Raw genomic sequence first — 21394 nt, 5'->3', positions numbered from 1 at the left:
GGACTTCACCGGCGTCTTTTTAAACCTTGCAATTCTTGTTGCCACCACAAGAGGAGGCAGCTGTCACTGCAGCTGGGTCTTCTGCCTGGCCACAGGTCATGGCGATCCGGGGCTGGCTGAATGTGCCCACCCGTAGCATTGCCTGTGGAGTGGAGGAAACTTCAGCTTCAGCTCCAGCTTCAGCTCCAAATTCAGCTCCAGCCTCAGCTCTAACTCGAGCTCTGCAGCAAAAGGGACACCCTCCCTGATTCCAACCCACCACTTCTCCAAAGATTACAAAGCTGCTCAGCCAAAGAATCATAGAATCAGAATGATGGGGTTGGAAGGGACCTTTAGAGCTCATCCAGTCCAACCCCCCTGCAGGAGCAGGTTCACCTAGATCAGGTCACACAGGAATGCGTCCAGGTGGGTCTTGAAGAGCTCCAAGGAAGGAGCCTCCACAACCAAGGGGAAAGGAGCAACCCACAGAGTCTCAAAGCCAGCAACATTTTAGTGTCCTTGTGCCTGAAGCAGGTGTCAGTCTGGAGGTGACATCCCACAGCATCCACCACCCCAAACACTCTCAGTCTTGACTGGAATGTTTCTCTGGGGGAACAGGAGCAAGTCAAAGGGACCCAAGCTGTGAGAAAACAGGTGTTGTAACACTGTTGTGTTATTGTGCTGTAATACTGCTCTGGCTCTGGTTCTGCATTCCATTAAGTGAGTTTGAGTTTTGCTCAGATCTCTCAGATCTTCAACTTTGAATCTCATTTCTTTTTTGTCCTTTAAGAGGAAAACAATTATAAGTAGAGACAGCATTGCAGTGAAGTGTTTCATAAGGTTTGATTGACGATAAGATGATGCCTTTAAAGTGGAGTTGAAGGCTAAATTAATGTAGAATGAGAATAGAAGGGCTTTAATTGTTCTTCCTCCAGAACAAATTCTGAGCAACAGCAAAATTAACTGGGAGAACTCAAAGCTATTGTGGAAGAGGCTTGCCATTGCTTTGGGAAAACATTGTAAAATGATTTTATATCCCCCCCAAATGCAGGAAAAACAAGAGGGAGAGAGTGTAACAACCTAAGTGGAGCATGATTTCCTAACACCAAAAGGATATTAGGAATAACAAGCAGATTATGAAAAACAGAGAGGAGGACTGGCCATTAAAGAAGGCTTTGATTGATGTTTGCAACACGTGTGACTGAATCAGGAACAGTTAAATCCATCAAGTTGTGGGTCAAGATCTCCAAGCTCAGCCATGGGCTTTGTTGTAAAGTCATGAGCCGTGTTACAGCAGCATCATGTGGTGCTGGGACCATGTGATTTAGACTGGGGAGAATATTGATTTGTGGAAGAAGTGTAAGATAGGACTCAAGAAAAAGAGAGCTGGAGGGAAATTACTGATGGATTCTGACCTTGCATCTGGCCTTGGGTTTTTTTATTAATGGCCAAAACAGTAAAGAGAAAAGATGTGGGTGCTGTCAGCACAGAGAAGGATCAGGATATGACAGGATAGTTGCACAGCCTCAAGGAGAAAGGGGATGCTATCCTCATGCCCAGCACACATGATGAGGAGGAAGCTGCTGCTGTCATTAGGCAGGACACGTTCCAGAAGGAGAGCTCTGAACATCCAAGGATAGTATTGCACAGGGACAAGCAGAGGTGAAGAGGCAACAAAGCTAAGCTGGGAATTAGAAGGACAGTTCCTTCCCATCCCATGCTTTATGTGCTCAAGCTTTTGGGCTGACTTCAAGGAAGTCTCCTCATAAATTAGATGGGGATGTTGCTAGCTATTGATTGCATAAGCTGCTCTGACTGGGCTTTCGGTGATGTCAGAGCCCCTAGAAAAGGACTGGCTCTTCCCTAGGGGATTTCCTTCTGATACCTAACAAACATCACAAGCACATCAGGTCTGGGAGAAAAAAAGGAGCAAGGACTCTGCCCCCGAAGCAGAAAGTCAGCTTGACTGGAAACAGGTCTGAAGTCCTCAAACAAGCTGACCCAGAACCGAGTGGCAGGATTTTTGCACGAGCAAGGACTTTGAGACTGTGTCCAGACTGCACCATTCTCCTGGAGAACATAAACACATCAGAAAGCATCCCAAAGAAAAGGGGTGTATGAGTGAAGGTCCTTGGCTCGTAAAGTCAACCAGAAAATCAGAGCAGGAGTTCCTGTGGAAGCCACAGCTCCTGTGAACACGGCAGGTGGGTGGGAGCCGAGAATGCAACCGGAGTTCCCAGGAACGAGTGTCAAACCACCTTTCACACTGAAAGGCTGAGCTTCCCCAACAGCTCCCGTTCCGAGCCAGGCTACGGTGGGCTGTGTGGTCACCACTGAAGCATGTGAACGTTTGTCAGTTCACGTCCAGCTCATCCGACACCACCACCTCGCTTCCCCTTCGCGGCACTGACACGCAAACCCAGCAGGCTGCCCTCACCGCAGGCACCACTGACACCCCCTTTACCGCAGGGCTCCAGAGGCTGCTCCTGGGAGGGTTGTCACTCCCCAGAGAGCCCCCGGAGCTTCGGGCTGCCACGGCGGGTCTCTGGCTCCGGAGGGTTACACGCGGGCTCGGCGTGCTGACGGGACCCCGGGGCCTGCCCAGGACCACGGAGGGGCCCGGACCCATGAGCACGGGAAAAGAGGGGTCGGCAGCAGCACCGCCAGCACCGCCCCCACTCCGCCCGCCGCGCTGTCCGGGGGCGGCGGTTCCGCCGGGGGCGGGCCGGGGCGGAGCGGGCCGGCGGAAGCGGGCGGCGGCGGGGCAGCGGCGGGCGGCCATGGCGCGGGGAGCCGGGCCGCCGCTCCGGAGGCTGCTGCTGCTGCTGCTGCAGCTCCTGGCGCTGCCCGCCGGCCGCGGAAACCGCACCGGCCCCGGTGAGTCCCGGCCCCGCGGCGGGGCGGGCGGGGGAAGGCTCGGCGAGCGGCCGGGGGATGCTGCGCGGGGATGCTCGGCGGCGGTGCGGGGATGCAGCGCAGGGGACGGGCGAGGGACGAGGAGGCACGTCTGGCAGAGAAGCCGGGCGGGGGGCTCTGCTGCTCGCCCGGGGACCGGCGGGGTCTGGGGCGCAGGGGAGACCCTCCGGGGGGCTTTAAAGTGAGCAGGGGCTTGTCTGTTGAGCAGCCCCGGGAGCTGGTGTGAGTCCCGGAGCTCCCGTCGGGGTGGCTTTGAGGTGGTTTTGTGATCTCCCGAGTGATTTGGGTGCTCAGGGGCTCTGTGAACTGTCTCCGGTGGAGCAGCGCTGGTGTCAGGCGCTGCAGAGCAGCAAGAGGTCAGGTCTGGACCCAGAGGGGTTTCTACTGCATTTGCTTGGTTTTCCTTTGTTTTCAGGCGACTTTGCTTCCAGTGCATCAAGGCAGCTGGGTCAGGAGCAAGGGTTTTGGCAGAGCAGCAGACTAGTCGTCGTGGCACCCCCTGGGGGGTCGTGGCAGCCCATAGGGGGTCGTGGCAGCCCATGGGAGGTCTGGACAGTCCCTGGGAACCACGTCTGCAGCTCTGAAGGGTCAACCAGGGGGTACGGTGGTGGTGGAAGGTTTTGGGAAGGTGAGGTTGTTTGCCTGCTTCACTTCATCCCAAGGTAGGCTTGTGTCAGCGGTGGCTATCTGCTGTTGACTGTGGTTATCACTTCCTCATAGTCTGTGGAGCGTGGAGGCTGCTGCAGGGAGCTGATGGGTGAGATAGCCTTCTGCCCTGGGCCCACCCTCCTCTGGTATCCTGCTAGCTGAGTTCCCAGCCTGAGAGCTGCCCTGTGCTTGAGGTGTGGTGGTTGGCTTGCCGTGGGAATGCCTCCCCAGGGTTAGGTCTGGGTGCTAGTGAAGACGAGCTCTTGCCCAGGGGAGCGAGAGTTCCTCTATTCTGGGACATTTTTTTGTGGATTTTTGACTCTGGCTACAGCAGGAGGGTTTCTGTGACATTATAAATGGCCAAGCACTTTGCCCTATAGCCATGTCTCATCCAGGGTCAGACTCACTGCCGTCTGTGTAGCTTTGCACAACGTCTGCTTTGAAATGAGCGCTTCATCCTTTTGATGGGAAGCCCTGAAACCGGCATCAAGGTATAATTTCCTAAAACTAACCATGAGCTCGTCTCTGGACAAACAAAACCAAGCTATTGCAGGTGGTTCCTTCTTCTGAAAGTCAAATGAGGAGTCTCCTCTCTGCAGCCGTAATCCTGCCCTGTGTTTTCTGTCTTGTCTTAAAAACTCTTTTGGGGTGTTTCTTTTTTTTTTGCATATGTTTGAAATGTGCTGGCATGAAACCCATATGGGAGAGGATGGAAACATCCAGCTGACAACTCCCTTGCTCAGCTTAAAGGCTCGTTGAACACCACGGGACAGCTGAGTGGGACTTTCCAGGTGTTGCTGTGCTGCTGCAGAGCAGACTGAATAGATGGGGACAGACACATCCAGAGAGCAGCAGACAGTGGAGTATGGATTGAAATCCAGGGTATTGCTCTCTTGATATAAAGGCTGCTGGAGCACACCCCTCACCTGTGGTGACCTGTCTTTCTGGCTTTTCTCTGCTGATATTTGGGTTTATCTACCTGTGGTATTTCCTTGTCAGCTCAGGAGGAGGGTGCCCTGGGAGCCAGCCTATCCACTCCCTGGGTGCAGCTCACAGGTGTCCAGCACAGCAAAGCCTACAAGCCAGGCTTTGCACGGTTGTCACCACAAAAAGCTGTTAATGAGTGGACTTTGTCTGTGCCAGCATGTTGTTGGTACAGTCAGAGCTGCTGGTAACGTGGTGGTGGGCAGGTCTGCCTGCCTGCCCTCCACCTCTTATTGCTCCTCAGCTCACTCCCTAGAACTGATCAGTCCTTGATAAATAGCACTGCTGGTTGCTTGGGATTTTAATTTTGCCTGCCTTTTCCTCCCCAAAAGCCACACAAATGATGCCTCAGCTGTGGGGGGACGTGCTGGACACGTGGTGGCTGTGGCTGTTTGCCTGACAACCGCTGGGCTTGGAGCACAAGGGCTTATCCCTGTGCAGGTTGTCTGATGAGACCTGTTGTGTTGAGCAAGATCAGGGTTCTCCCAGCTCTAATCACTCTTTGTGTCCCTGTCTGCCCTCTTGCTGTGCCCAAACATCTCTGTGGACTTCCAGAAACAAACGTGCAGGGGGTACAGATACCCCCGATCAAAGGCTGCTCCGTTCTGCAGCTCCAGCGTGTGGGATGTAGCTGGGCTTGTAGGGGACTGTAGCCAGCTCGTGTCTGTAGTAGCCCACACACTGCAGCCAGGGAGCATTTGCTTGAAAAGCCTCCTTTGTAGTCTCTGCTCCTTGCTGGCCTGGAGAGATGCATAACCCCAGTGTGGAGGCTGCCACGGGACGGCTCTGCCCACGCACTGTGGCCTTCACACTGCCCTGCTCCAGGCTCACCCTTCCCTGTAACCTCATACATACAGCCTTGTCTGTTAAAGTGCTGCAAGTGCTGCTCCCTTGGCTGGACACCCTGGACCTGTGGCTGGGGCAGCCCTCACAGCGAAACGAGGTGACCACGCTCTTCCTCCATGAGCAAATCCTCCAGTCGGCTTGCACAGCTGGTATTTCTTGTTTTCCTGTTTCCTCCTTTCCCTGATGGGTTTCCAGAGTGCCTGGAGGCTTCGGCTTGGCCATTGGCCAGGGAGCTAAACCCATGATTACCATCCCTGTGTCTTTGCAGCGCCGTGGGTGCAGGCCTGCTTTGGGGCATGAATTGTAGTTCCTGCTAGGATTAGGTTCCTCTTGACACAAAGTATGGCCCAAAACTCTGGGCCTGCCTGAGGACTCTTTTCCTCTTGCTTTACCATCTTTCTTAAACTCAGCTGGGTCCTTTGTGTTGCCAACATGAGCCTGCACAGCATTGGAGGAGGGCAGGTTAAACCCTGCTTGCTGCTGTGTCCTTTGATGGGAATGAGGAGTCTCTGTCTGAAAGCTGCCACAGTTTATCCCCACCCCAGGGAATCCCAGAGTAGAAAAGGACCACTTGGAGGATTCAGCAGAGATGGGAAGATATTTTCTTCTCTTCCCCTGCTGGGTTTTACAAACCTTGTTTTCAGGTGGATGGCATGGCTTTGGCTCTCCCATCCCCATGCAGTTTTGCCTCCTTCCCAACCCTGGTGGGATGTTTCTTTTCCATCCTTAAGTTGCAGTCTGACTGTTTCTTGCTGACTTCAACACTAATATCATGGAATCACAGAATCCCAGAGACAACAGAACAAAGTGTCCCCCATCCTGCTGACACCCAGCCTTTAGGTACTTGTCAGTGTTGCTGAGGTGCCCCTGAGCTCAGGCTTCTCTTCTCCAGGCTGAACAGCCCCAGGGCTGCAGCCTTTCCTCCTCACACACATGTTCCATCCCCTCAGCACCTTGGTGTCCCTGCACTGGCCTCTCTGCAGCAGTTCCCTGTCTCTCTGCAGCTGGGGAGCCCAGAGCTGGACACAAATATGTAATTTTTCAGGTGAAACTGCTACCAGTGTGGGGGTTATCTGTAGGCATGGCTCAGCAGGGTCTGCCTAGTCCTATTGGCACTTGGACTGGGTACCTGTTGTCCTCTTGCATGGCCTTTCAGCCTGCCTTAGGGCTGTTCTTGCTGTCCCAGCAGCCTTTCTTCCAGGTAGGAAAGTCTTCAGACTTTGGAAGGTGAGCCTGAAAGTCCTGAGCTGGGTAAGACCAGTAACATCATTCCATGGGCAGAGACCAACAAGGGCAGAGACCAACAAGGGCACAGCTTTTGCCTTTTGGCACCATAAACTGCTGCTGGGGCCCAGAGCACTCCTGTGCCACCTGCACCCAGCTGCTCTGCACCATTTGCCCCAGGGTTTGCTGCTACCCACTCCATTACCTTTTCATTTGCCATCATCAACTTTTCCTCCTGACCTTTTCCTCCTCCTCAGTGTCTCCAGTGGTCTGTTCCCAAGAGCACAGTTGGGGCATCTTGTTAGTGCTCTCTGGCTCCAGGTGATGCTTTTGTAGTGAGGTGTGGATGGTTCTGGCTGGAGGAACAAGGTGGATCACTATGTGGGACTGGGATGACAAATCAGAGGCACAAAGGGCTCCTCTCCAGTGGCCTTAAAGCTCCTGCGTGCTCCTGTGGGTGGGTGCAGCCCTGCAGCCTGCCCCCAGCAGCCACTTCAGCCAGGGCTGTGCTCTCTCCCTTTCAGACTCCATGTATGTCTCAGAGTACTTCTCTCAGAGTGCACAGAAGCTGTCCTTCTACAGCTGGTATGGCAACGCCAAGCTCTTCCACTTCCACGTGCCAGAAGACACCGTGCTGCTTCGCTGGCTCCTCCAGGCATCCCGGGGCAAAGGACCTGAGTGCACCAGCATGGAGATCACAGTGTATGTATGTCACTTGCCCACGTGTCCTGTCCTCTTGTCCTTGTTGGTTGCTTGTCATGTCATGTCCTTGTCAGGGTTGCTTGGCTGCAGGAGGCTGGACATCTGTTTCCCACTTGCAGCAGCCATGGTTTCTTGACTAGCACTTCATGGTTTCAGTACTAGCACTGAATAAGTGTTTAAACCTGTAAGAGCATTTTATGTTTGTGTTGCCAGTGGATCTGGGGCTGTCTGTGAGACCTGATGTCTAAAAGACACATGAAAAACCCTGGGGAGAGCTTCACAGTGAGGCTGGTGTTGCTAGTCATGAGCAAAGGTGTTCGTGGGCCTTCCTATGTCTGGCAGGATCCTATACGTGGTACCAAAGGATACTGCAGGACTACAGGGGGCTTGAGAGGACCCCAGACCCACTGGAGATGGATAAATTCCCCAGCATAGAGGAACTGAAAAGACTGGGGACACTTTGTGAGGCTGTGAGTGGAGCAGAGATAGGAGAGGAACGGCTAGTCCTGCAGAAGCTAGAGCATGAGAAGGCTGCAAACTCAGTGCCAGTGTAAGAAATGCTGCCTAAAGCAGTACTTGAGTTGTGGAAGGACCTGAGGTCAAAATCTTGCAAGATTTTGAACTGTATCCTGGGAGGGCACCAAGTTTTCTGGGCAGTTTGTGCCTATGGGTCTGGCACCTACTCCATGGAGGTCTTGGGAGCCACTGAAGCTGCTTGGCTTGCACTTCCCTGGGATGTCCTGGGCACAGAACAGTGCTCTTAGTTGCTCCAGAGCAGCCTGGCACAGATGATCTTCCTACTTTCTGCTTCCCAGAAAGGTTTCCAATAGTTTGGGGATGTGAGAGGCAAGGCAACAGCTCAACAGCTCCCTAAGAAGTGAGGACCAACCCAGCTAAGCTGAAATGGGCTGCTAACAAACCACCTGTCACGTTTGCTTACTGGACCTGTTAAGTTCTGCTGCAGTGCAGTCCAAAAGCAAGCCAATTAAATGCCCAGTTGGCTGCTCAAATAAGTATCTCACCCTTTACTTATCTGCCTGCAGAAGTACTGAAGTCATTGGCATGGACTTTCCATGGTAAGCATCTCCATCTGTCTGCCCTCCCTTCTTAGAAGAAGAAACAGGGAAGATGCAGACCTTAGCTAGAAAAATGGAAGCTCTTTGCTGATGATTTAGCCTGTGTGGGGAATTTGCTGGTGGTTATACAAAAAAAAAAGCAGTCTTGTGGTGGGGGCTTAACCTTAGTAAGTGTGGAAATTTGCTTTCAGGCTGAGTGGAGCCACAAATCCTTATCTTAATAAGCAGCCAAGTTAAACCAATCTCTACATGAATCCGGGCTGAGCTAATAGCAGCCACTCCTCACCAGAAGAAAATGATGGCTCTTGGGGCCCACTTGCAGTGTGGGGGTTTTCCTGCTTGCTCCCTCTCTGATCCCAGGCTGACCTGAGGAGTTTGTACCCTGCCAGTGTGTTTCCATGCTCCGATGTGTTGGCATTGTGCTTTCTCTCTCAGGCACTTTCGCTACGGGGCCCCTCCTGTCATTAACCCGCTGGGCACTCGCTTTCCTGCAAACGCCACCGTCCGTCCTTCCTACAACATCAGCATCACCCTGAGCAGTGCTGTGCAAAACACCACCTTTGTCAATGTCACCACCCCTGCAGCTGGGGACTGGTTCATCGCTGCCCATCTCCCCGAGGCCGCCGGCAGGATTGAAGTGAAGGTGAAGGGCATGGTGAGGGGATCGCTCTCTGCTCACTGTGTCTCGCCACAGCTGACCCCTCTGCTCTCCCCTCCTGCAGGGTTTCTCCACTCCATGCCCTTATATGTTCCAAGCAGACATGTTTGTGCTCAGACTCACTGATATGCCCGTGCTGGAGCCTGGTGTGGCCATGCCACAGACCATCGTCTCGCCTGCGAAGCCACTGCACGTCAAGTGAGTGAGAGCAGGGGATGGGAGGATCTGGGGCTGTGGCAGGGTGGCATTTCCCATGGGTGCTGCTAAGAGGAGGCCACTGTTATTATCTTGTGGGGCTGGAACTGGGAGGTCTCTGAGCCTGTTTGCTGAGCTCCCTGCACAGGGAGCACGAGTCCCCTTCTCTGTTCCCAGGTGGTCTCAGAGGTTCAGCTGTGTTAGTTCCTTGAGATACTTCCCTTGGGAAGGATTTTCACACCACCAACCAGAGCAGTTGAGTTGTGCTGGTTTTGGCTGGGATAGTGTTGATTTTCTTCCCAGTAGCCAATATGGGACTGTGTTTTGGATTTGTGCTGAAAACAGTGCTGGTATCACAGGGATGTTTCTGTTACTGCTGAGCAGTGATAACACAGAGCCAAGGCCTGTTCTGCTCCTCACCCCACCACTGAGTGGACTGAGGGTGCACAAGGATTTGGGAGGGGATAGAGCCAGGACAGCTGACCCCAACTGACTCAGGGGGTGTCCTGGAATATGGAATCATAGAATCTCTGAATGTTGGAGGTTGGAAGGGCCCTCCAGAGCTGCCCCAGCCCCTGCTCAAGCAGCTTCCCCTGGCTCAGGGGGCACAGGAACGTGTCCAGCTGGGGTTGGAAACCTCCTGAGAAGGAGCCTCCACACCCTCCCTGGGCAGCCTGGGCCAGGGCTCCCTCACCTCAGCACCAAACCAGCTTCTCCTTGTGTTTGAGTGCAACTGTTTGTGTCCTAGCTGATGTCCATCAGCCCTTGTCCTGTCCCTGGGCACCACAGAACAAAGTGTCCCCCATCCTGCTGACACCCACCCTTTAGGTACTTGTCAGTGCTGCTGAGGTGCCCCTGAGCTCAGGCTTCTCTTCTCCAGGCTGAACAGCCCCAGGGCTGCAGCCTTTCCTCCTCACACACATGTTCCATCCCCTCAGCACCTTGGTGTCCCTGCACTGGCCTCTCTGCAGCAGTTCCCTGTCTCTCTCGAGCTGGGGAGCCCAGAACTGGCCCCAGGACTCCATCTGAGGCCTCAGCAGGGCAGAGCAGAGGGGCAGCAGAACCTCCCTCCCACTGCTGTCCACACTCTTCTTCACACAGGCCAGATGCCATTGGCTTCTTGCCCACAAGGGCACGTTGCTCATGGTCAGTTTGTTCTCCCCCAGCACTCCCAGGTCCCTCTCCTGGAGCTGCTCTCCAGCAGCTCACCCCCAGCCTGTCTTGGTGCAGGGGGTTGTTCCTCCCCAGGTGCAGGACTCTGGGGTTAAACCACGACACTAGTTCTTGTCACAAAGCCTTGGGGACTGTGGGGGGTGGTGGCTGGCTTGTGTTGAGAGTACAATCTCTGCTGACTGCTGATCCCTCCTCCTGCAGGGTCTTTGTTCCCAAGCACGCCGCAGGGATGCGGTTGGAGCTGCTGAGCTGCGTGAGCAGCGAGCACAAAGCCTGTGCTGTGCGGGTGGTGCTGGGCTCCATCACCCTGCCACAGTCCTTCCAGAGGATCCTCACCTGCACGGGGAGCACCAACTGCAGCCTGGCCCTGGATTCACCTCCCTGGGAGAAGTGGCTGCAGATCATGGTGGAGAGTCTCGGTGCTGCCAATGCCAGTGTGCTGGTGGAGGTGGTGGCTTCCTTCACAGGTGGGTTCCTGCTTTCTCCAGCTCTGCAGGAAGGACCAGAGGGTGTCTGCTCTGTCTCTCGTGGGCTTTTGGGTGGCCTTACCTTCCCCAACATGGGCATAACCCTGGGAGCTGAGGCCTAGTTGTTGCTTGGGGATCAGAAGTGAAGGCTGCGGCGTTCACCCAAGGGGTGATACCCTCTGGAGCTGCTTGATTTGGAAATGCCAGAGAAGTCTGGGGTCTCTGAAGCAATGATGCTTTCAAACAGTGGTTTGGGAAGCAGTGGCTGGCTTAAAATCTGATGGGTAGGATAGTTTTGTGCAGATACAGCAGACTATTCATTGGCCATAAGCAGGCTACAGACAGGAAACCTGCTCACAGAGGCTTACCTGGGGTAGTGTGTGGGGTTGTAGTGAGGGGATGTCACCGTTCCAGGGGACACCGTGTGCCTCGGGAAGTCCCGAGGTCCTTGTGGCTGTGACAGGCATCTTTGCATCCTCTTTATTACATGGCCATGATCCCTGAGTGACTCTTGGAATCTTTGAAGCTCGCCAACTAGGTACATTTTGTAAAGTTTTCTTCTGCTTGGGCTTCTGCCATCTCTTCCTCAAAGCTCATTCCGTGTGCCTGAGAGCCCAGTGCTGGCAGCCCGGGGTCACAGGGGAGCACTGGAGCCCCTGGGAGCGATGCACAGGCTCCAGCACTGGGACTGCAAGTGTCACATTCAGCTCCAGCTGCCATGGCCTGGGGACTTGTGCCCGTAGCTGTATTGAGTTAGCTTCTCTCTTCTGCTCAGCCTCATCTGCTCACATCTGAGGGACTGGTAGAGACTTTTATGAGGCCTGTGGTTATGGGACAGTGAGGAGCTGTGCTCTGCCACTGGCCAGTGAATGCTCCACAGCTACAGTGATGTGTTACGAGGCTGTGCATTATCCCTTCTCTTCCCACTCCACCTTCCTGCAGCTCCTGGTTGCTTACACCTGCTGCACCACTGGCTTTCATGGAACTAGAGGGTCATTTTGGTTGGAAAAGACCTTTAAGATCAAGTGCAACCACTCGCCTCACACTGCCAAGCCCACCACTTCCATCAATGTCCCAGCTTGTGGGTGCTGATGTTAGAGTTCATGCTGCCTTTCAGGGGCTGTAGCCATTGATACTGCAATACCTGAACCAGCTGAAACCCCCCTGGTTCATGCTTTCACTTAAAGGTCTGAGGCTGCTGGGGCTCCTGCCTGCATGAGGTGCCAGTCCTGCCTCTGCTGACTCCCCTCCCTTTTTTGCTTTACAGCTTGTAGGCCAGGCAGCACCAGTTCCTTCCTTAACTTCAGCAGCCTAAACCAGAGCCACGCTGGTCCCAGAGCAGGTGGCACAGGATCAGCAGGGAGCTCTGCTCTGCCCGCAGGAGAGGCTTCAGGCAACGCGTCCGACCGGAGGAGCTTCTGCCTGCAGCCGCAGCCCGTCGTTCGTGAGGACCTGGACGTGGTGTCGGTGCGCTACAGGCTCTTGAACGGTCCCAGTGTGCCTGTGAACTCCCTGTCCCCGACCCTCCTCCTCCTCAACCTCAACACTGGCATGGACAGCGGGGGTTCCCTCGTGGTCAGTCTCCTGCTTAACAAGGTGCGGAGGCTGAGGATGGGATTTGGCTTCTCATCGCAGGGCTTTGTCCTTGCTCCTGGGTTGGTTTGCCGGCAAACTCCCGGGGTTGTAGGTACCAGTGGCACTGTTTCTCTTCCTTTTTGTTGTCACAAAACACTCTGAGCCTGTTTTAGCTGCTTCCAGCATGTCCCACCTGCCAGCTCCGGTTCGGATGTCACAGCTTGCTGGCATGTGGTGGCGGTGACGCAGAGGAGATGGAATGGAAAGCAGCTGCAGTGCCATCTTCTCCACGGGAGCCTGGCACCCTGCCACCATGAGGAGAGGTTGGGCAGGGGAACCCAGGGATGCTCCTGCCCAAGTGGCTGATTCCCAGGCTCCTACAGTGACACCCCAAAATCAACCCCCTGAAGTCCTGAGGATGAAGCTAGTAGCAGGGGCTGGTTGTTGCCTTCCTGAGGGCTGGAGCAAGGCTCAGCGCTGATGTTCTGCTGTTTTGTGCTCATGAGGACACACTGGGCTTGTGTGTGTCCCAGCTGGGCAGCAGTTCACCAGGCAGTGCCCTTGGGTGGCTCATTTGCCTTTCAGCCAACATGCAGAGCAGTGTAGGGCAAGGTAGGCATGGATTTCACAGAATCCCATACTGGTGGGGCTGGAAGGGCCCTGCAGAGCTGCCCCAGCCCCTGCTCAAGCAGCTTCCCCTGGCTCAGGGAGCACAGGAAAGTGTCCAGATGAGGTTGTAAACCTCCTGAGAAGGAGCCTCCACACCCTCCCTGGGCAGCCTGGGCCAGGGCTCCTTCACCTCAGCACCAAACCAGTTTCTCCTCCTGTGCCAGGGGAACTGTTTGTGTCCCAGCTGATGTCCATCACCCCTTGTCCTGTCCCTGGGCACCACGGAACAAAGTGTCCCCCCATCCTGCTGACACCCACCCTTTAGGTACTTGTCAGTGCTACTGAGGTGCCCCTGAGCTCAGGCTTCTCTTCTCCAGGCTGAACAGCCCCAGGGCTGCAGCCTTTCCTCCTCACACACATGTTCCATCCCCTCAGCACCTTGGTGTCCCTGCACTGGCCTCTCTGCAGCAGTTCCCTGTCTCTCTGGAGCTGGGGAGCCCAGAACTGGCCACAGGACTCCATCTGAGGCCTCAGCAGGGCAGAGCAGAGGCGCAGCAGAACCTCCCTCCCCCTGCTGCCCACACTCTTCACACAGCCCAGATGCCATTGGCTTCTTGCCTGTTAGGGCCACAGGGTTTGCCCAGGAGCTAGTGAATTGATGGGTGACCTTGATGTGCAGGCTCTGCTGGGACCTGCTGTTCCCTGTGCCATGGGCAGTGTGGGAGGTGACCTGTGCAGGGGGTTTGCTCTGACATGTGATGCTGCTGTGTTTGCACAGACATCCGTGGGCCTGGCCAACGCCTCGGTGGCTGCGTGCGTGAGCGCTGCGTCGCCCGTGCTGTCCCCCAACGCCACCCAGAACTGCAGCACAGGTATGAGCTCAGCTCTGCACCACCTCAGGGCTCTGCTTGGGCCTTTGTGGGGTGTCTCAGGGAAGCTGATATTGCCACAAGCCTTCCTGAGGTCTGTGTGCTGGTGTATGCTGGGGTGTAGGGCACAGAGAGTTGGCCTCCATCAAAGGAAGGCCTGATTACCAGCTGAAGCTCTCCCAGCAGGAGATTTGGGGATGGTCAAGGTCTTGCTGGTGTGCAGACAAGCTTAACTCTGTGTTGAAGGACCAGCTAAGCAAACAGGCTGTTCCAGGTGCCATGTGCTGTCTACTCAAGTGCTGAGAACTGAGATAATTAAACATCGAGAGTCAGGGGAGCAAGGGTCCTCTCCATCCCCACAGTGCCTCCTGAGGGCTGGAGCAAGGAGCCACAGGAGTATCTGATTCCTGTGCAACTGGTCTCAGCCTGGTATTGCCATGGGCCCTTCTCCCCTAGTCTTGGCCCACCACAACACCCTTTTCTCTTTAAGCTTTTTTCCAGGGCTACCCTCTGAGCATGAGCACGTCCTCTGCAGAAGCGATGCTGATTGTCCCCTACCCACAGACGGATGACTGGTTCCTGTCCCTGCAGCTCATCTGCCCAAAGGGCCAGGGGTGAGTCTGGGCTGTCATCCCACCTTTGGGGCTGCTTCAGAGCACTCTGCCTCTGCATCCCACCACCCTTGGCTAGTGTGAGCAAAGCTGAACCCCCGTGCTCACCGCTTTGCCATGGGCTCACCTCACCTGGTAGGGGTGAAGGGGTGGCTGCAGAAGGGGAGAGAGGTGAGTGGCAGTGCCAACTTGCTCTCTTGGGAGCACCCAAGCAGCTTGTCTGCTGCCAGGCTGGCACATCTCATGCCTGGATGAGCTTCCCCTTCCCCAGGTGGATTTAGAGGTGATAAATTGGTAAATGAAAGTGCTGCTCTTACTCCTTTGAGGCATCTCTGAGATGCAGGCAGCTGTGTGTCAGGGTCTGCTCAGGGGATGTGCAGAGAGCTGGGTTGGGCAGTCTGAGCAGAGAGGGAGCTGACTCTGCTTGTAGCTCTTGGGAGGGATGGAGCAAATCCTCAAATAGCAGGGAGCTTGCATGGAGCTGATCCCCTGGAGCAGAGTGCTCCCTGGGCACAGGGCTGCCCGTGGGACCGGCTGCCAACGTGCTGTGCTCTCCTCCCAGCGCGTGTGACTCCGCGGAAGCCAAAGTGACTGTTTTTGCTTACCTCACCCCCTGCTTCAACGACTGTGGGCCCTATGGACAGTGCAGCCTCCTGAGGAGACATGGCTACCTCTATGCTGCCTGCAGCTGCAAGGCTGGTGAGTGCATCTTCCTAGGAAGCTTCCCCATCCTTCCCAAGGAGAGGCCGTGTTTTGTGATGGTGGTGTTTGGGTAGGGGAGCCTGGGATCTGCCACGGTTGCTGGGAGCTGCCTGGGGTTGCAGCACCCACCCAAAGAGCCCTCAGCTGTGGGCACCCTTTTGGGAGCATTCCTGACTTCCCTGAGGGGTGCTGGGTTGTGGGAAGCACCGAGTACCCCAGGGGAAATGGGCTGAGGACAGCTTTCTGCTGAATGGTCGTTTTGTTTCCAGCTTGGAGAAGTGCTTCTGAGCATCCCCAGAGAGATTGGGGCCGCCTGAAAATGCTTTTAAGGTGGTTTGTAGTGAAGGGTCCTGACCTGGCACCTGCAGTCCCTGTCTGTGCTTTGCCATGGTGCTCTGTCTCCTGCCAGGAGCCAGCACTCAGGCCAGACCACAGACTCCGAGGTGCCCCTGGAGGAGGAACATCTATGTCAGCTGCTAATTATCTTAATGGGATGAGAAGACTGGGCAGGAGTCAGTGGTGGAGGGAAGATGATAGCCCTGCTGTGCTTGGGTGGGTACATGTACCTGTTGGCAGCAGAAGGACAAGGCAAATGTGGTTCAGTGCTGCTTTGGGCCTGAGCCAGGACGTCTCTGCTGTCTGCAGCAGCACTGAGACACGGTGAGGAGCGAGATCAGCAGCATCCTAATTTCCCTGAGGGGTGCCAGGTTCTGGGAAGCACAGAGCACCCCAAGGGGATTGGGGAATCAGGCTGAGGACACCTTTCTGCTGAATTGCTTGGAGCAAAACGCCCCATCTGCATATTTGTGACCCAGAAAGAAAGTGGAGAGAGCAGCCTCCCTGGGCTCTGCCTGGCAGGAAGGAAGGGGCAGAGTTGCTGTCTCAGTTTCTGGTGGCACTGTAATGGGCTGGATGCCAGTTCCAGCTCTGCTTGTTGACTGTGGAGCACCTGCACATACTCCAGCTGCCCTGTGACTGACCTCCTTTCCCCAAAAGATGAGTGTGGGCATCCTAACCTTCAATTAAAAGAAGCAAAACAAAAATCAAAGGGGGAAAAAAACCAAAGACCCACCAGGTGTGTGTGTCTAGAAGACTGTCTCAGCTCAGTCCTTGGTGTCCAGACAGCAGGATGAGAGAGCTGTCCTCATTGGCATGCACTGTCCTCTAGGAAATGTTCACCCCCACCATCCTGTGCAGACCTGGATGTCATCATGGGCTGAGGCAGTGGGTTTGGTCACCCTGGAGAAGAGTTGGGGGGAAGGGGAATCGAATCCCACCTGCTGCTGCCCAGGGGGTGTGTTACAGGGATCCTGGAGCTGGGCTTTTCTGGGAGAGGGCAAGAGGCAGACATGCTGCTGCAAGGAAACCTCCAGCTAAACTGTAGAAGACAGATTTTCCTCCATCAGTGTTGTTCAATATCCAGATCTCCATCCTTGGACATCTCAACAACCCAGTTGAGCAAGGCCTAGAGCAACCTGACCTGGCTTTGCAGTTTGTCCTGCTGTGACAGGAGCCCAATGGCTTCCTTAGAGCTGTGGCTCGTTCTCCACCCTGGTTCCTGGGATATGCAGGGATCTTGTACCTGTTTTACAGCATCATCCACAGCATCTGAGCACAGTTCCAGATACTTAGCATGCACCTCTTTTTGCTCATTATCATATTTAGGGATGTCAAAGGGATGTTAACTGCAATATCAGTGTCACAGTTAATGAAGCAGTGATCTCACTCTGGGCACTATGGCCTTACTCAAACTGTTTGGAAGTTGGTTTTGTGTTTGGTCATGGAATTCATAGCCCAAACAGCACCATCTTGCCTCCCCAAGGCTTCCTCTCTGGGCTGATCACCTTCCAAGATCTGCACAAGAGAGAAGCGGGCACTGTGCTTTGAACCCTTTGTGTGCCCTTCCCACACCTGGGTGCTGGAGAGGAGGGCACAAGCCTCTGTCTGCCCCACAGGTTGGGGTGGCTGGAGCTGCACGGACGATACCAAGGCCCAGTCTGTGGGGGCACAGAACTTGGCCACCCTCCTGCTCACCCTGAGCAACCTCATGTTCCTGCCAGCGATAGCGGTGGCTGTGTATCGTTACTACCTGGTGGAAGCCTCTGTCTACACCTACACCATGTTCTTCTCCACGGTAGGGATTGCTCCCTTCAGGAATGCTGCATCCAACCAAAGTGCTGGGTGGAGCAGCCCATCCTGGAGCTCCACAGGGAGCTTCTAGGATCATTGGACAAGCACCTCCGTGGCTGTGTCCTGCCCTTCAGAGCTTGGCAGTGGGGTTATTTTCACTGGGCTCCTCCACCTATGCTGCAGGTGCTTTTTGGGTGAGCCCACAGGGAGGGGGAGAGATGGGGTTGGCACATTGCACACTTGAAAGGTGCTGCCCTAAGAGCTCTTGGCTGCTGCTGGGAGGGTGCAGGGTGATGGCTGCTCCCCTCTGCTTTCCCTGGGGCCACAGGGGTTTGGTGGAGCTTCTTGGGGACACTGTCAGGAGGAGTTCTGGCTGCTGCAGCCCAGAAAGCCACGTGGTGCAGCTGGATACACGGCAGCCTTTGCTTGTGTCCCTGGCTGCAGTTCTACCACGCGTGCGACCAGCCAGGCGTGGCGGTGATGTGCATCATGGACTACGACACACTACAGTACTGTGACTTCTTGGGCTCCGTGGTGTCCATCTGGGTGACCATCCTCTGCATGTCCCGGGTGAAGAAGATCCTGAAATACGTGAGTGTGGGGTAGCCCTGTGTGGTGTGGCCAGGCCCAGCCCTCCTGTGGCTGTGTTTCAATGACACAGCCCAGCCTGGTGACAAAGCCTGTTTGTCACCCAGTGCCACCCAGATTGGAAAACCAGTGGGTTGTTTTGTCCCAGGAGTTTGAACTGTGGACCTGCACACTTGTTAGGGGTGGGCCTGAAGGGAATGAGGCTTGTGGGTGCTCTGGTTTCTGCTTCTGAAGGCGCTGCTCCTGAGCCCTGCAGGCACGCAGGGCTGGCTGTGCTCTGGCAGCAGATGAGCTGCTGACATCAGTGGTGGTGTCTCATTCCCAGGTCCTTTTCGTCTTGGGGACCCTGTTAATTGCCATGTCCCTGCAGCTGGACCGCAGAGGGGTGTGGAACATGATGGGTCCCTGCCTCTTTGCCCTCGTCATCATGGTTGCAGCATGGGTAAGTAAGGGCTGCCCTTCGCTCCCCGCTGGGGAATGATGGTGGCAGAGCAGACCCCAGACACCAGCTGATCCACAGGCAGGGTTTGATCTCCTTGAAACACCCAGGTGGGGAGAGGGCAGGGCAAGGGATTCACTTTTCATTCATCCCTCCAGGAGCTGAGAAATCCCCTAGTTACAGGCCTCAGCAGAATCCACGTGCTGTGGCTGCAGCTGAGCAGGGGCTCGTGGCCAGAATGACTGGCTGTTGCCCAAGCCCTGGGCAGGAGCTGTGGCATCACCACTGCCCTCTGCACGCTGGGCTTTGGTGCCACAGCTGTGTAAGGACTCCTGTACACAAGAGATGGGCCCAAGAAGCAGGGAGGCTGAATTTCTCAGGGGCAGCAGGGACACCCTCTCGCTGGGAGGCTGGCAGATGCTTCTGGGTCAGGCAGCACTGGGTGTTTCCCCCTTGCCTAAGCTGCTGCTTGGCTGCCTGACCCTTCTGTGCTCCCACACCTCCAGGTTTACCAGGGAGTGAAGCGCAGGCACTGCTACCCCTCCTCATGGAAGCGCTGGGTTTTCTACCTCCTCCCAGGAATCACCTTGGCTTTCATTGCCATCTCTGTGTATGCATTCATGGAAACCAACGAGAACTATTACTACACACACAGCATCTGGCACGTGCTGGTGGCTTGCAGCGTTGCTTTCCTGCTTCCTCCTCGGGACAAGCATAAAAAGCCCTGGGCCTGGTCACAGAAGCTCACTTGTCGCTATCAGATCTGCCAGAACGACCGTGAGGAGCTCTATGCCGTGACCTGAACTGCTGGGCTCCTGCTGTGGCAGAGCTGGAGAGCTGCTGAGGTTGCTCTTTGCCTGGGCAGCCCCGCTCTCACACGTTGGCAGTCTTCTTATGTGCTCAGGAGAGTGTGGTATGGACTAGGTTTAAAGGTGAAGATGGTGGGCTTTTCTTGTGAAGGCAAGTTTGAGGCCACTTCTGCTTTTCTGCTGGGATGGGGCAGGCACTTTGTGGTTCTAGATCAAGGAATAGCCTGTTCCTCACCTCCCCGTGGCCCTGGGGGAAATCACCAACCCTTCTTCCCCACCTGCTGCATCCATGAGGCTTGGGCTTAGCCCAAATCGAGCTGGAGCCAGGACTTTGTCTGCTGAGGGCTGTGGGGTGAGGATTTCCCCTGCTGTTGTGCAATCAGCATTTGAACCCAAGAGAAGAATGGGTTTATTTTGATGTGGGAGGGTAGTGCTGCTGTGTGTCCCTGGTGCTGCTGGGGAGAGACCTGATCCTGGTGCGTGCTGGGCCCTTGGCTGCCATCTCTGGAATCTGTCTCTCTGTAAAACAGGAGGTGCTGCTCTTACCTAGTCCTGATTCTAGGAGAGGGAAAGAAGAAAGTGATGACCAAGGCCCTGGATTCAGGATCAGATGTGACAGGAATGTGAAAAAACCCCACGTGGGGACATGCAAGAGGCATCAGCAGCATCTCACCCAGAGCTGTGAAACCTGCAGCAGCGCAGGGTTTAGTCCAAGTTTAACTTTAGCCCTTTTAGCTCATCTGGAAGGAACCAGGCTGCTGCCCTGTCCCCTTCCTCTCTCAATGTTCAGGTATTTACCGTCTTCCTCCCTTTAGTGGGTTTGCATGTGCACAGCTCTGCCTGTGGCAACGTTAGGTGGCCCAGGATGGTGTGTGAGCTGCATACCCCTTTCTCCAGCCTGCTGTGCCTCAGGGGCTGGGTGTCCCACTGATCTGAGGCCACCAGCAGTGTCCCAGGAGCATTGCCACAGGCTCCCCAGATGGCTATGGTTTCCTTTGCAGTGTCTGTCTGGCCTCAGCCTTACTGTAGGCACACAGACATCAGAAAGCAAGGGCAGAAGCTTAGCAATCAGGGAAGTTGTGTTTGCCCATCCTTATTCCCTAGATAAGGGCTCAAATCCATCATTCCTTGCTGGTTTATTCCAGCAGTGGTGGGTCTGCTGTGTGCTGCTGGGAGCTTTCCTCAGGTGGCTTTTGGGAAGCAGAGAGCTATTAATGAAGGACTTGGGACTTGTGTCGGGGTTATTTCTTTGCTGGGAAGAGCACCCAGCCTTCTGCTCAGCTCTGCACTTTATCCCTCTGCTTCCTCTCCCCCTGCAAACTCCGACTTTTTAAGCAGATACAGGACAAGTGAGGGGCAGTGGCCTGCACCCGCCGCTGTGCTCTCGCCCCCTCGTCCCCCACGTCGTCCTCCACCTTTCCTTTGGCTGCCACTGTCAGGGCAGCACAGCAGGAGAGGGGGACGTGGGGCCCTCAGGGTTTCCTCGAACTTTTATCACCTTTTTGGCACTTTTTTCCCCTCCCCTCCCCTGCCCGGCCCTGCCTGGTCCTGCTGGGGCCCGGGTGCTGCTGCTGACGCCATGAAGCAATAATTCCTCCTCAGGGGTTTCCCCAGCTGTGGAGCGGGAGAAGCTTTGGGGTGGGAAATCCTGCTAACATGATTGTTTTACTTTCTGTTTAACCATTGAAATTCTGGGTTTGTGTCACTGTGTGTTACCCCCCTCCACCTCACCACCATCAGCCCTGGCCCGAGGTTGTGGTGGGTGCTGGGGCGGTGTGTGTGGGGGGGGGAAGGTGTTGTCATTTTGGGTAAAATCTGAGTGAATTCCTGTCTCTGACGTGGGGGTGGGGGGAAAGCCAAAAATGGTCTGTGGGGTGTTCTTTTTTTCTTTGCTGTTAGTACCTGTGGTTATTTTATACAGTCGATTTTAAAGCAGACGGGTTTATAATTTAAATAAAGGTGTATCGGTGTTCTGAGGGCACACGGGCAGCGGCGTGTGAGGAAAGGGGGGGATGGGGTGGGGGGAAAGGGTTGGGATCAGTACAGCCTGGGGAATGAGCTGTTAGAGAGTAGTACAGGGGAAAGGGATGTGGGGGGCAGCAGGATGAGCCTGAGCCAGCACTATGTGCCCTCATGGCCAAGAACACCAGTGGCATCCTGGGCTGGGTTAGAAGGGCTGTGGACAGTAGTCAGA

General features: G+C 55.2%; 1 protein-coding gene across 4 annotated transcripts; it reads left to right on the top strand.

Annotated features, from left to right (window-relative positions):
• Nucleotides 1-2742: 2742 nt before the first annotated feature.
• PGAP6 (post-GPI attachment to proteins 6) lies at nucleotides 2743-21180 on the top strand. 4 transcript variants are annotated; one of them, XM_061993021.1, is made up of 13 exons: nucleotides 2743-2856; nucleotides 7122-7299; nucleotides 8811-9018; nucleotides 9098-9231; nucleotides 10603-10868; nucleotides 12250-12464; nucleotides 13831-13924; nucleotides 14412-14535; nucleotides 15095-15231; nucleotides 17190-17368; nucleotides 17809-17955; nucleotides 18278-18394; nucleotides 18898-21180. In XM_061993021.1, exons 1-13 carry the CDS (start codon nucleotides 2760-2762, stop codon nucleotides 19192-19194), a joined length of 2193 nt encoding a protein of 730 aa, XP_061849005.1. In that variant the 5' UTR covers nucleotides 2743-2759; the 3' UTR covers nucleotides 19195-21180. The 4 variants fall into 4 exon arrangements, with proteins under 4 accessions (XP_061849005.1, XP_061849004.1, XP_061849003.1 ...); XM_061993020.1 differs by having other exon boundaries at nucleotides 12136-12464; nucleotides 18971-21180; XM_061993019.1 differs by having other exon boundaries at nucleotides 12136-12464.
• The last annotated feature ends 214 nt before the right edge of the window (nucleotides 21181-21394 follow it).

The sequence above is a fragment of the Colius striatus genome, chromosome 3 (genome assembly GCF_028858725.1).
Source record: "Colius striatus isolate bColStr4 chromosome 3, bColStr4.1.hap1, whole genome shotgun sequence".
Taxonomy (NCBI): Eukaryota; Metazoa; Chordata; class Aves; order Coliiformes; family Coliidae; genus Colius; species Colius striatus.
The sequence above is the reverse complement of the archived record's forward strand: the minus strand, read 5'-3'. Positions and strand labels throughout refer to the sequence as shown.

What these genes read in the sequence shown, in the direction of transcription:
- PGAP6 (XM_061993019.1), top strand. Translation starts at nt 2,760, where the DNA reads ATGGCGCGGGGAGCCGGGCCGCCGCTCCGGAGGCTGCTGCTGCTGCTG. An exon ending in TGCCTGCAGCTGCAAGGCTG is followed by an intron (nt 15,232 to 17,189) that starts GTGAGTGCATCT and finishes TCTGCCCCACAG; the next exon opens with GTTGGGGTGGCTGGAGCTGC. An exon ending in TGAAGAAGATCCTGAAATAC is followed by an intron (nt 17,956 to 18,277) that starts GTGAGTGTGGGG and finishes TCTCATTCCCAG; the next exon opens with GTCCTTTTCGTCTTGGGGAC.